This window comes from Aythya ferina (assembly GCF_964211825.1).
Source record: "Aythya ferina genome assembly, chromosome: 3".
Taxonomy (NCBI): domain Eukaryota; kingdom Metazoa; phylum Chordata; class Aves; order Anseriformes; family Anatidae; genus Aythya; species Aythya ferina.
This window is the reverse complement of record NC_140298.1, coordinates 116,240,039-116,252,594: the sequence shown is the minus strand read 5'-3', so window position 1 is coordinate 116,252,594 and position 12,556 is coordinate 116,240,039. Positions and strand designations below refer to the sequence as shown.

At 40.2% G+C, this 12,556-nt stretch overlaps 1 protein-coding gene across 1 annotated transcript in view; it reads left to right on the top strand.

The window, feature by feature from the left end:
- The window catches only part of PKHD1 (PKHD1 ciliary IPT domain containing fibrocystin/polyductin), a 255,473-nt gene that overhangs the window by 216,884 nt on the left and 26,033 nt on the right, over positions 1–12,556 (top strand). The window contains exon 61 of the mRNA XM_084515709.1: positions 9,914–10,907. Within this exon, the coding sequence (XP_084371835.1) occupies positions 9,914–10,907 (994 nt within the window). The remainder of the gene's footprint in view (positions 1–9,913; positions 10,908–12,556) is intronic.

Below are 12,556 nucleotides of genomic sequence, written 5' to 3'. Positions count from 1 at the left end.
AATGGAATATTTGTATGCTTAAGCACATATTCAGGGCAATGATGAATAAATGCATAGTATCCCAGTGCTAACAGTCTCAAAAAATGTCATTGACTGTCACATTTTAGAGCTTGAACATCAGCTAAGAACACTCAAAAACTTTTTTATTACATCAATCTGCGGGATGAAATCCTTCCCCCATGTAGGAATGCAGCTTTATAATTTTATTCTCAGACAGGGTCAAAACCTCAGCTGTTTTATATTGGCCTAAGCATCAAGCTGTCATCAGATAGACCACCTGAGGAAGTGGCCTGCTGGGAATGCACTTTAACCATCCAAACAGAGACATCCAAACCTTTGCAAGCTCAACCAGCAGAAATCACAGGGAGAAGTAGAGAACAAATGGGCTTCAGTTTTAGTCCCTTCAAGCAGGAGACAACGGGCCATTACTTCTTTTTGCAGTTTCCCATCACAGGCTGGGATGTTTTCAGACTAAACAAGTCCCTGTAACTTGAAACCCAACCATCAGTTATGGAAGTACCCTGTGCAGCATGGCTAATAAATAAAAAGTTAAGAAAAATAAAAAGACAACCTTGCCACTATTAACAAAAGACTCTTCAAAGCTATTCTTTTGCTCTGGGCTTTTACAATAATAAGCTGAAAAAATACATTAGAGAGCAGGCTCCTTTCTAGCCACTTCATATTTCATTTTGCCTCTCACTTGTCTATTTATTTTCACGTCTTTCCTGATTACTTCTCAATTGTAGAAAGACAACATTAGGCACAATGAGTTTTAAATATACTCCCTGGCCAAAATAACTCCAAGGGCTGTCTGAAATTTCAAGCAGCTCACTAGAAAGTCTGGAATAAAATGCAAAAGAAGGGATGCCTAATATTCAATGCAGGACACTCTGGACTTCAAGCCAGTGTACTTATTCTTTTTCTCCCTACGTGGGCACCACACCATGCAGCCAGGACTGAGTTAATTCACTTTTATATTAAAGACGAAGAACACAATCTGGTAAAGTACAAGATCTGCTTCAGCTTCAAAGCTCTTCTTTCTCTTTTGTAGCTGTCCGGAGGACTTTGACAGGACAGAAAATAGGCCTTGGACGGCCTAAAAATGCACCCAGGAGTAAAAGAGCTATTTGCAAAAGTAAGCCTCAAAAGCTTCTTCAAACCATCTTGCATGTGTGTTATGTTGTACGAAAACTTCATTAGGATCACAGACCTTGTCTGAGTCATTTTCAACCCTGGTGGTTTCTCTGGACATCCTCCAAACTGGGAAATTTGTCCTAGTGAATATATAAAAGCCTAAAAGTAGATACACTATGATTTGTGATAAAGCCCTCCGAAGCCTGATCTAACTTTGTGGTTAGCCTTGCTTTGAGTGAGAGTTTGAACTAAATGACATCCAGAAATCTCTTCTGACCTATTTTTCCTGGAGTTCAATGCAGTCATGGTGCTTTAGGACTACGCCTACAGACTCATTTAATTTTCCTGGAAGTGGTGTTTGAAACTAGTCTCCTTCCAGGCCAGCCCTCATGTTGGTTCCAGACGTTAGGAATTAATTTTATAGGCTCTCACCATATTTGCTGGAATGTCTCTTTTACAATATATATATATTTCTATTTCTGTGCTTTCCGAGGCATTTTTCTCAGTGCCCACCCCATTTCCTACACAAGCTCTGCTGCTGAGGAGCAGAACGAGCTGTGGTCTGCAGGGTGACCCTTCACCAGGTTAACCAGGGCTACTGAGAGGTGCGGATATCTGTACTCAGCGGATGAACTCTTGTATCAAAAGACAATTGTAGAGTTTAATCTTTTTCAGAGTCTTTCTCAACAATACATTTGCAGTGTGTTGTGCTGAAGATCTCATTCATGGATAGGGGAGCTTTAGTATTTTCTAGATTAACATCATAGTGGCTTCATCTTTCTTCTTTCCATCTTTCCTCTTGTTCATAACTGGAGAGAGGTTACTTTAAAAGTGAGTACAGAGCTACAATTTCCCACTTATTTCAAAATACTTGGTGAATTCCAACACCTATTATTCTTGCTATTCTGGAAGCTTCTTCAGCTGCATCGTTAGGAGGTAGATTCATTTCTCCTAATTTCAGCTGTCCAAAAGACAGACCTTCAGTCTGAGCTAGCTACCTAGGTTTCCCATATAGAAATAGAGGCAGGTATCTCAAGAAGTGACGCAATCCATCCCAGGGAAAGAGGGAATTAATGACCATCTAAAAGTCTCTCTCTCTCATGATTATTGTCTAGATGAGCTGCTAGGCTAGACAATTAGCTTAAACTACATGTTTAACATTTAGGCAGATAAAATTAATGTGATGAATCCCATTCCACATGCTTTAATAATGACTCTAGCCTTTGTATCTCAAATTTTAGCTCTTCAGATGTTTTCATAGGTGTTCAGATTCTGTGCTACGTTTTTAGCTTCATTTCAACTTCTAAGGCTTAAAATATTTGCCTGCCATTACGGTCCATTCTCATAAATGTGTCATGGTATAATATTATATAATGGCTTTTCTTTATTAAAAAAAAAAAAAAAAAAAAAAGAAGAAAACAGAGACAAGGGACAAGGTTGCTGATAAAAAGATACTGGAGACATTGGGCAGGATGGGAAGAGAACTCAAGAAGTCACCTCACTCATCCATTTGATCCAACAGTATTTATACTTACACTGCTCCTGAAAGAAATTAATATAACTTGATAAAAAACTCACCAATTTTAGTAGTTTGACTGAATCCTAATGATTTGATTTCAAGGCCTTGCTTTTTTTTTTTTTTATTATTATTATTATTTTTATTTTTTAACCAAAACCATATTTTTAAAAATTTCTGAACCAAATCTCTCTGTTTAAAATGTTAATATGTGTATTATTTTTTTGTTCTCTCCACATTGGACATAGGAAAACAACCTTCCTTATTTCCTGATTATTTTTATGAAGTTTCTATAAGCTGCTTATACTACTTTGGTATACTAATTAAAATGTCTGCAACCTTTCTGATCTGAACTTGGAATATTTGAAATATTTTTGTTTCAACAACATATCTGAGGAAAAAAGGTTTTTCAAAAAAAATTGTTTTGGAGAAAAAAATATACAGTCTAAAAACATGATAATTTCTCAGATTAAGCTGAAAAATGGGTATAATTTCAGCATTTAATCAAAATGTTTGACTTGTTAATGAATAAATAAAAAAAAAAAGGAAGACAATGTTAGGGCAAATGCTGAGTTCTGTTCTGTCCTTTCTGTTACCTATGTCTTAAATAGTAAGTGTCATTTTAACCTTATTTCTAACCTGAATATTTCCAATATCTACAGGTATTTGTTGTTTTCCTCTGGCTCATTTCTAATGGAAAATCATTTAGTTTCTTTTAGAATTGGTTCCCAGGACCAAAGAACTGTTCTCATTGGGAAGAAACGATAATAATAATAGTAAAATTGAGTTCTCTGAAAATTTTATTTTGAGGCAGTTCATTTTATGCCCTGACTTTATTTTTGCAGAAGAAAAGGATGATTTGTCTTTGCAGTAACTGCAAAAAAGAAGCTGAGAACCTTCCAGTCCATAACAAAACCTGGCAGCAATGGTCTTAATAGAGTTCAAGTTTATTTGACTAATTCTTTCACCACTTGTCAGAGAACATACTTTTGTTTGCAGTAACAAAACGACCTCTTTCCTCTCCCATTTCTCCAGCGAGTAGTGCAGGCACTTGTGTGGAGCGCACATTACTGCTAACTGTTACGATGTTTGCTGTCAAACTCATTTATTTATGCAACTGCTGTGGAAAGGCCCGAGGCCCATAAGCAGCCCTGAAAGATTTCAGAGCCCTGGTGTGGGGTCATGAAAGGGAAAGCGAGGGGGAGGGCGAAGCCTCCACTGGTTATGAGAAAGGAACTGACACAGGAAATGGTCACATATGGCACAGATTTATTGTGTCCGGGACTTCCCATTCAAAACTCATTATATCCACAGCTCAGAGCGGTGCATGGCACAGCCACATTCATTTTTGGGGTCTGGCATCCGATGAAATTGCTGTTCTGCTGTTGGGTGGTGGTGGCAGTTTTATCATTCCTCGGCCAGAGAGCTGGAGGTTGGAACTGTGTTGGCAAAAACTCTGCTGAGTGCTGCCCTTAGCACTGAGCCGTGCAGAGTGGTTTGTCTAAAGCTTCACCCAGTGGCATTGCTGGTCAGAAGAAGAGAAAAATCTGTCTGAGCTTTAAATATACCTAAAGGAAAACAGAAGTGTCTTGAAGGGAAACATAAGGGGAAAAACTTTAGTAGCAACAGAAGAAACAAAATGATATTTGCAGAACAACATGTTTTATCAAAGGTGAATTATTTTGGACAGAAAGGTGGTCCTGTTTGCATTTTTCTCCTTTAAATGTTTGTCCTAGGAGGCAGAATACTTCCAATACTCAGCCATCAGCTCCTTGAACAACAGTTAGTGAACTCGAGAGGTTGTGGGAATACTTTCTTCATATTTTTCTATTTGCTTCATGAGACCATCTAAAAGCCCCACTCAGGGCTCTGGGTTTTTATTTTGCTAGTACAAATTTCTACCTGATTTCTACCCTTTTGCTGTTCATTGATGAATCCTCCAAGCCCTCGAGAAAGCTGTAGAGACCCATGCTCTTTTGTGAGTGTTCTCAGTGCCACCCATGGTCTGTCATGATCACACAAGTCCCATATCACACATTTGATTGCGTTACAGTAATGTTTAAGGTAATGACTTCTACAACATCATTTTCTTCCTCATTCAGGGCGCTTAATTCAGAGTGCTTTTGGAGACTCTCTGAAATTGCACAGAATCAGGAAGGGCAGAGTAATTCAGCTGTTTAATCCTCTCTCTTTCCGTGCAAAATATAATTCCATGTAATGCCTCTTTTGTCTGTATGTTAGATTTATTCCCTAAATAGACATCATGGGGAACTTTGTGTTGCTAGGATGGCTAAAATGACTGAAGTTCCCCAATCAATAATGATAATGAGGATAAAAATCCTCTCTTAATTGTGGCTTTCTAATAGTTTTTATTAACTGTGTGGTCAAGCTGCTCTGGGACAGTGCTGACAACAGCAGGAAGAGGCTTGATGCCTACTCGTGAGCTAAGGAGTGGTAGGGAATGGGCACTGGACCTTCCCACTCACTCCTGCTACATCAAAGAGAACAGTTCCAAGCCCAGTTTGGTCCCAACAGATTCCAAAACAATTCCTGGGTGCTTCCCAGACAAATCAGGAGCCAGTCCAAAAAGCTATTTGAAGGTCTATTTGGGCATCTTAGATTTATGGACCACCTCATCCAAGAGGGCTGAAGATGTATGCTCCTGGCTGGGCTATCCTCCCAAGCTTTTGGCTGTTTTGTGAGACAGGTTTGATATTTTCTTTCAAATAAAAAGACTGAATATGTTCTCTTTGACTCAAAAGGCTCCAGATCTGTAGATCACTGAACACTCAGGGAACAGTTTGGGAGAACATTGCCATGTGTATATCCTGTTCTCATACACTCTCTACACACCTCCTTTTGACCACTTTGGAGAACATTCTGTCCTGAGTCTTCTGTGAAGACTTAGCTTGTGTACTTAGCTTTCAAAGCCAAGAATGACTAATAATAAATCTGCAATTACCTGGTAATTGGAAAAGTTTGCAATTTTTTTGTTCATCACTTAGAAAGATATGCTGTTATCTATGACCTATATACCTTGCCTCTTAAGCATGGGGGAGCTTTGAAGGGTTAGTGCTAGCACAATAAATATATAAGCATATGAAAAATGCAAATAATACTTGATTTCATAATGAATAAATACTAGCAATGAGTGTGGACTTATCCATGCATCCAAACAGTGAGTTCAAGAACAAATACTTCATGTACTGTACCTGTTTTTCTATGGATTTGTATGGGAAGGGGAGGGGCCAATGCAGATCCTGTGGTGCATATCTGTGAGCTTACTCTACAGCCTTTTTAGTGGGAGCACTAATAATCCATCTTTTTCCTGCCTGGGCACCCACTTTAACAGAACTTGTAGCAACATAGTGTCTTTTAGTCCCCAGACATGACCACAATTGGCCAGAGGGTTCAAAGGTTTTATGGAGGAGCGATAAACAGCCAAGCATAAAAATACACCGTGTTATGAGACTCATTTCCTTCAAAAATAATTTTCCTTAGGAGAAAGAATTAGCAGCCTAAAGCAACCACTCAATTTTTATGCACATAGTTCCTGGCATGGCTGTGTATTTATGTGCATGTGTCTCACACACGTGTTCACACAAATACACGAGCAGTCACACTCGCCTCCATGCATTGCTATGTGCTTGTTCCCAACACAAGCCTTGTGCAAAAAATAAGTTACTTGGCATTGCATATCTGCATATTTATCCTCCATGTAGGCTCTGGTACATTCAATTGCACGATATTTCTAATTTGCAGTCAGTGGTATTTTTAAAAATGATGGGGGATGCCTTGTCTCAACAGCTGCTGAAGTTGACAGGCTTGCTTGCACTTCTGCACATGAAGATTCACAAGACGAATGACTGCAGAGCCATGGCTTTAAAAGAACGAGTGTGTAGGCATGAGAACCTTGTGCTGGGGATTAGATAGGAGAATTGGGTCCAAAATTATTTACAGGGAACATCTGAACCCAAGAAACATAGAAAACCTTTTGCATACTTTTCCATAGCAAAAACGACTGACCTCAGAATAATTTACCTTTGTGGACTGCTACATTTCCAAAGTCCTATTGCCAGGTCTTTTTTTTTTTTTTTTTTTTTTATTTTATTTTTTATTTTATTTTATTTTATTTCACATTTGAATGTCAGCAGGTCAAAAGGAACAGTTAATGCTGATGAATATTTCCCCCTCAGCAAAGATATGTGCTGGCCAGCCCAAGGCCAATGAATCGCAATTTCTAAACAGTGTCCCATTTATCTCTCCCCTCCCCCTTGCTCCCCTACACGCTTTTATATTTTTGTAACTATAATTGTTGTTAAATTAGAAATAACTGACGGGCAAATCCAGTCAGATGGAAAGAAAATTGTGGGAGATTTATTTTATTTTGATAAAAACCTGACGTTGCCTTTTGTTTTTGTCAAAAAACAACTATATTTTTCCTTGTACCGTGAATTGTGAAATCTATCACGAAATGGGTAAAAATTATTGAAGGAAATGGTGGTGTTAACCTGAAGGGGAAAATCATTAATGTTGATGTATTTCATTCAATTTTAAATGTAGAATTTATTTTATTTTATTTTATTTATTTGGCATTGGGGAACTAGGGAAAAGGCAGGAGACTTGCAAAGGACTCTATGTGCCTTTAAGTCAAAACATCTATTTTAAAAATACTCTTCCCTCCTTCCCTCCTGCTCCATTTTTCTAAATAAAGGATATGAGATGTTGTTGTTGGTGTTTCTTTTTTTTTTTCTTTTTTTTTTTTTTTTTTCCTAAGCAAAGAGGACCCCCTCGGCGCATTTTTCTTTTCAAATGTGAAATGAGGTGGAAAATCCTCATTTCACGACAGGAAGGACAAATATTGACACAAAGTTAATATTTGTCAGGAGCCCTAGAAGCAACCTGAGTGCTCAAATCTCATATAGATATATATGTTTGTGTGTGGTGGTGTGTGCGTGCATGTGGATGTATATAATTAAATAGCAAACTCGACGGCAAGGGAATCTGCAGAAAGCACAGCCTGCTGTCTGAGGCTGAGGAAATAGCTGGGGAGGGTGGGCACGGACACTTTCCATCTCCTATTTCTCTCTCTTGCTTGCACCAAAGGGGACACAAGACATCTTCTCCATCTTTCCCACTCATTTATAGGGTCTCACATTGACTCACACATGCCTGGTTTCTCTTTCATTCCCTCCCCCCCCCCCCATTTTTTTTTTTCCTCTCACACGTGTGCAAACACACGTGCATGCACAAATATAACCCTGTTTAATCGAATTTTGCCCCGTTTATGGACAGGGGAAGGCTTCTGGAATTTATCACTGTTATTGCTCATCGCCAATGTAAATAGCACATGTCAGCTCAATATTCAGTGGTCACTCAGTATTTATTAAGTCCTGTCCACTCTGGCCTTTTTTAGAGCAAAGCCCCGGGGCAGATTAGCTGCTGGCCCTGACACGCCACGTCGCTTATCTATTCGCATCGATTATGAGAGTCAGCTGTGGCCAGGCCGCACTTTTTCCTTCTCCTCTCTGGCCCCTCTTACAAGCACCCCTGCTTGGATTTTCATGAGGAAATAATCAGATTAGGGCTTCAGCGGCGAGTTCATATGGAGTTCTCTTTCTCCGATGTGCTACTAACTGAATAAACGTGTTTTGTGGTAAATTGTAAATGACATTATGATTACCAAGGCCAGCATGGGTTTCATTTAAAAGTGATCGAAATTGCAGGCTGCAGAAATTGTGACTGGCAGATAAGGCCATTCAGAAGGAGACGAGCAGCGGTGCGTGCGCGTGCATGGGCGGGCGCGCAAGGAGCCGAGCGAACCTGCTCGGAAAGTCCTGGGAAATCACAAAACATCAGCAAACCCCATCTGTAGGCAGGAGCGATGGCACGGGGGGGAGATGGGGAGCGGTTTGAATGTTTCTGGGAGAGCAAATGAGATCTGTCAGCCTTTGTGGGCTGGCTATGGGCTGCTTGACGTGTCCTCCCTGCGCTCTGGAGCAGTACCCAATATCTGAGGGCAGCCTCTCCACGAGGATACTGCTCCCTCTCCCTTTGCCCCAAGCAAAACACTCATGCTGGTACAGCTAAAAATAGAATGACAAAGCCAAAAAAGTGAGAAAAAGGAATAGAAAACAAAAAACTTGTGTCTAAAGTTAGCTTTTTTTTTGCATAGATCCTGTCACACTTGGACCTGCTTTCTTATCTGAGTGTGATATTTATGTCATTCTATCGCTTTCCTTTGTGCTGTGCAGAGTGAAAGCTCATCCTGGGAAATGCTCATAGATCTCAGCAGCAGTCTGCACATGAGGAATCACCTTGAAATAAATCGTAGCTAAACGTCCACAGGATTCAGGCATCGAGATGTAAGAGTAAGCAGGACCCAGGCTGGCTTCTCATAGTTCCTCTCTTTTCCTGGAGCCTGGCATTTTCTTTTAGCAGTGAGTTTCCCATTTGCAATATTTCCATAGTAAGGGGAATGCTTTTTTTTTTTTTTCATTCAGAAGTTTGTGGCTCTGACGTATGTTGCTCTGTCTTTCTTTTTGCCATTAGCACTAAGCACTGCTGATCTGTATGCAGGTCTCCAAAGCTGCTGAATGAGGAGCTCAGTTACTTATACATTGTCCATTCTTTGCCTAATGTGTTCAAGAGCCCAGCTAGCTAGGGAAGAGTGGGCTCAGGAAGGGAAGGAGGATTATAGCTGGCTACAGCAGCAAATTCCTCCTTTGATTTTGTTTTGAAGGAAGGAAGGAAAAACAGAAACACACATCTTTTCATAGGATGCTCCGGGCAGAAATGTTTATGTTGTTGGTGCCCATATCTGAACTCATTTACTTTTTTTCTCCCTTTATAATCAGTGGTGATCTCATCATTACAGCCTGAGGCACGATTTCTCTCATCTTAAAGCAGAGACCTATATTTGGTCAGATGGAACATACCTGAACTCAGAGGACTGTATGGACTGTGTCTCTTCTGCATAGATCCATAAAGGGATCCTAATGGCTAATCTCAGACACTTTGGTTGGGATTCAATTATCAATTATTTTCAGGTTAAGGACTTCTGGAGGCAGATGTGGTTTCTACCCATTTAATGTCCATTGGTGTCCAGGCTTCTCTTAAAACTGATTAGAATTTTAACACTTGCAAAAGTAACCGAGCACCAAATGGGAAAATATACAGCTGTAGCACAACCTGTTGAGATGACATTCGATACAATTTTTTATTGATTAATTTTTCTCTCCCCACCTTCATCTGTCCTTCCAGGAATTTACAGAGATGACAACAAGTGTATCTTCAAGCCCTCAGTACAAGGCTACTTGTGCAAACAGGCAGATCATGCACTTGTTGTCCTTGAAAACTTGGACACCACCGTGGTGAACCAGGAGCTGTTCCCAGTGGTAGCAGTGACGGACAACTTTATGGACACCTTCAGTGATGCGTCGTGTTATCCTGCAGAGCATCCTTCTACTTTTTTTTCTGTACTGCCATCCACCAAACTCACCACAGTTTGCTTCCCAGACCTAACACCTCTGATTTTCAGACTCTCCCTCCTTAGTGGCCAGAACTCAACCAGACTGCCCCTGGCTATTTTCTACAATGAACCCCTCAGCCTTCGTGTTTTTGTTCAAGGGAAATACGTTTCTCCAACCCCATCTTCATTCTCACAGAAAGAAGGGGCAGGAGCCAATTACTTCAGCTTTGAGGACAATCTCCTCTATGTTCTTCTCCATGAGAAGGAACCTGTAGAAATAGTTGCTGGCCTTTCCCTTCACATAGCTTTCACTGTGAGTGAGGCCATTGGGGAAGAAGGTGAGGTAAATATAATGCATCAATTAGCTGATTTCTTGCAGGTTGGTCATGACCAAATCAGAGTAGTCCATCACATACCAGGAGGTGAAAGCATGTTGAAGGTCATATCAGACAATGCTAGCAAAAAGAAATATCACTGCCCTAACATGACATTTTGCACGGCCTTTCATAGCCGGTCTGGCTCACAGAAAATGGGGAGAGCACCAGTGAGCACCCGAGCTCTGCAGCCATCTGATGTACCTGGTCCATCAAGAGTGCTGATTATTGAACTTGGTGATCTACCAGGCCACCAAAGAAATGAGTTTCAGCGTACCTTGACAATTGACAGCTTGAAGACTTTAGCAAGAACAATTATAAATGCTCATCAAACTGGAGACCTGGACTTACCAGTTGATACTTTAATGGTGACTCAGCCTGACTTTGTCTCCCCAGGAGGAGATAACAGTAGGTAAGTGGGCTGCTGCAGTGTTGTAACAAAATGTTGATACTGATTAAAGTGGACTGAGACAATTATACCACTTGATCTGTTTAGTAAGATGTGATGTTTTCCATTTTCTGAAATATGGCTATGGCACATTATAAACACATTATAAAATTTCCCTGACAGAGTTGTGGTCAAGGATTAACAGGAGTCCTGATTAGGATCTAGCCGAACTACCATGACATTCTCATGGTGTTCATGGATCTCTATGAGGTGCAGAACTGCCCTTGATGTTTTAATCCAGAAGGAGAGTTTCTGTAAATCTGTCTTGAAACTAAAAGCTCTTAACTTCTAAACAATTAAATTTGTGAGTGTTTCTAAACTGATGTAGTGCCAGAGATGTGTTATGGAAGACAGGCTGTTCTCTTAACTAACTTACAGGTCTAAACCTTGATTCATATGCTTTTAATATTTAAAGCCAGAAAGGACCATTTAATCTTCTGCTTCAATCTCCTGCATGATGCAGCCCTCTTCATTCTGATACCCCAGGGCTGACCTTTCCGTTTGGCCAAAAATTCTTCTAAAAAATCACCTGGTCTACAAGATACGAGACCTGGACATATCCAGGGCTATTTAAATGTGTGCCTAGATGTTGAATGCTGTCCCTGTTTTTTGCTGTCACAAATAATAGCCCATTGTTTCTTGTCAAACTCTCTTTCTCTCTTTCTTGCCCTGTCCTTCACTGTTACGTCAGTGACTTGCCAGGCATTGGCTTTTCCTCTTCCTCCAGATACCTCCAGAGTAATCAAATCACTTAGCTGTCTGCTTTTTAATAAATTGAAAGGTTTGAGTTCTGGTGAATGTAAGCTATTTAAATCCTTTTTCTCTTTCTTGCCTTCTCCTTCTCTGTTTTCTGAAGCCTTTTTGAAATGTGGATGTCTGAACAGCCAAGAGTTTTCCTCCATGTCTATGCCATAAGCAAAAATGGTACTAAATCCCATTTTCTACTGGCAGAATTCAGTGATCCCATTAGCCCATTTTTCTACAGGAATAGGAGAGATCATGATCATGTTTGCTCACTGTATTCTCTAATTCTTTTCAATTATAGCTTTTGAGGACCCAATTGACCCAGCAGGTTAACCCAGATCCAAGACACCATGTGGTCTAGGTGCCAATGTTTGACTGTTGCCTCTGTAATTTATCAGCCTGCCAGTCCTTTTGTGCATTGTATGAGCACTGGCTATATATTTGGGGTTTGTTTATTTATTTATTTATTATTTTTATGTAGATAAAACATCAGGACTACATCTGATTTTAACAGAACAATGCAGGACACTGCTGTACTTGAGAATGATTTCCCAATGGGAGCTACCTTTTGAGCTCTGTCAGTTAACTAGTTCTTGGTCAGTTTTGTATGTCCTAATTTTTTATCGATGTTCTGTGTCAAGGCTCAATTTCTGAAGGTCATTTTCTCCTCTTTTACACAGCAACAAGCAACTTTCTCTGTCCTTCCTTCCCCAGTCCTCATCTCTTGCAGCCACTATTTGCAAACCCAGATGGCAGCCCTTATCTACAGAAAGGGCTGTGAGGAACAAGGCTGGGAAGGGAGCAGACAGCAGTGTATTTCAGCCTCAGATCCTGAATCTGTATTAAAAGCATATGGGAAATATGGAAAA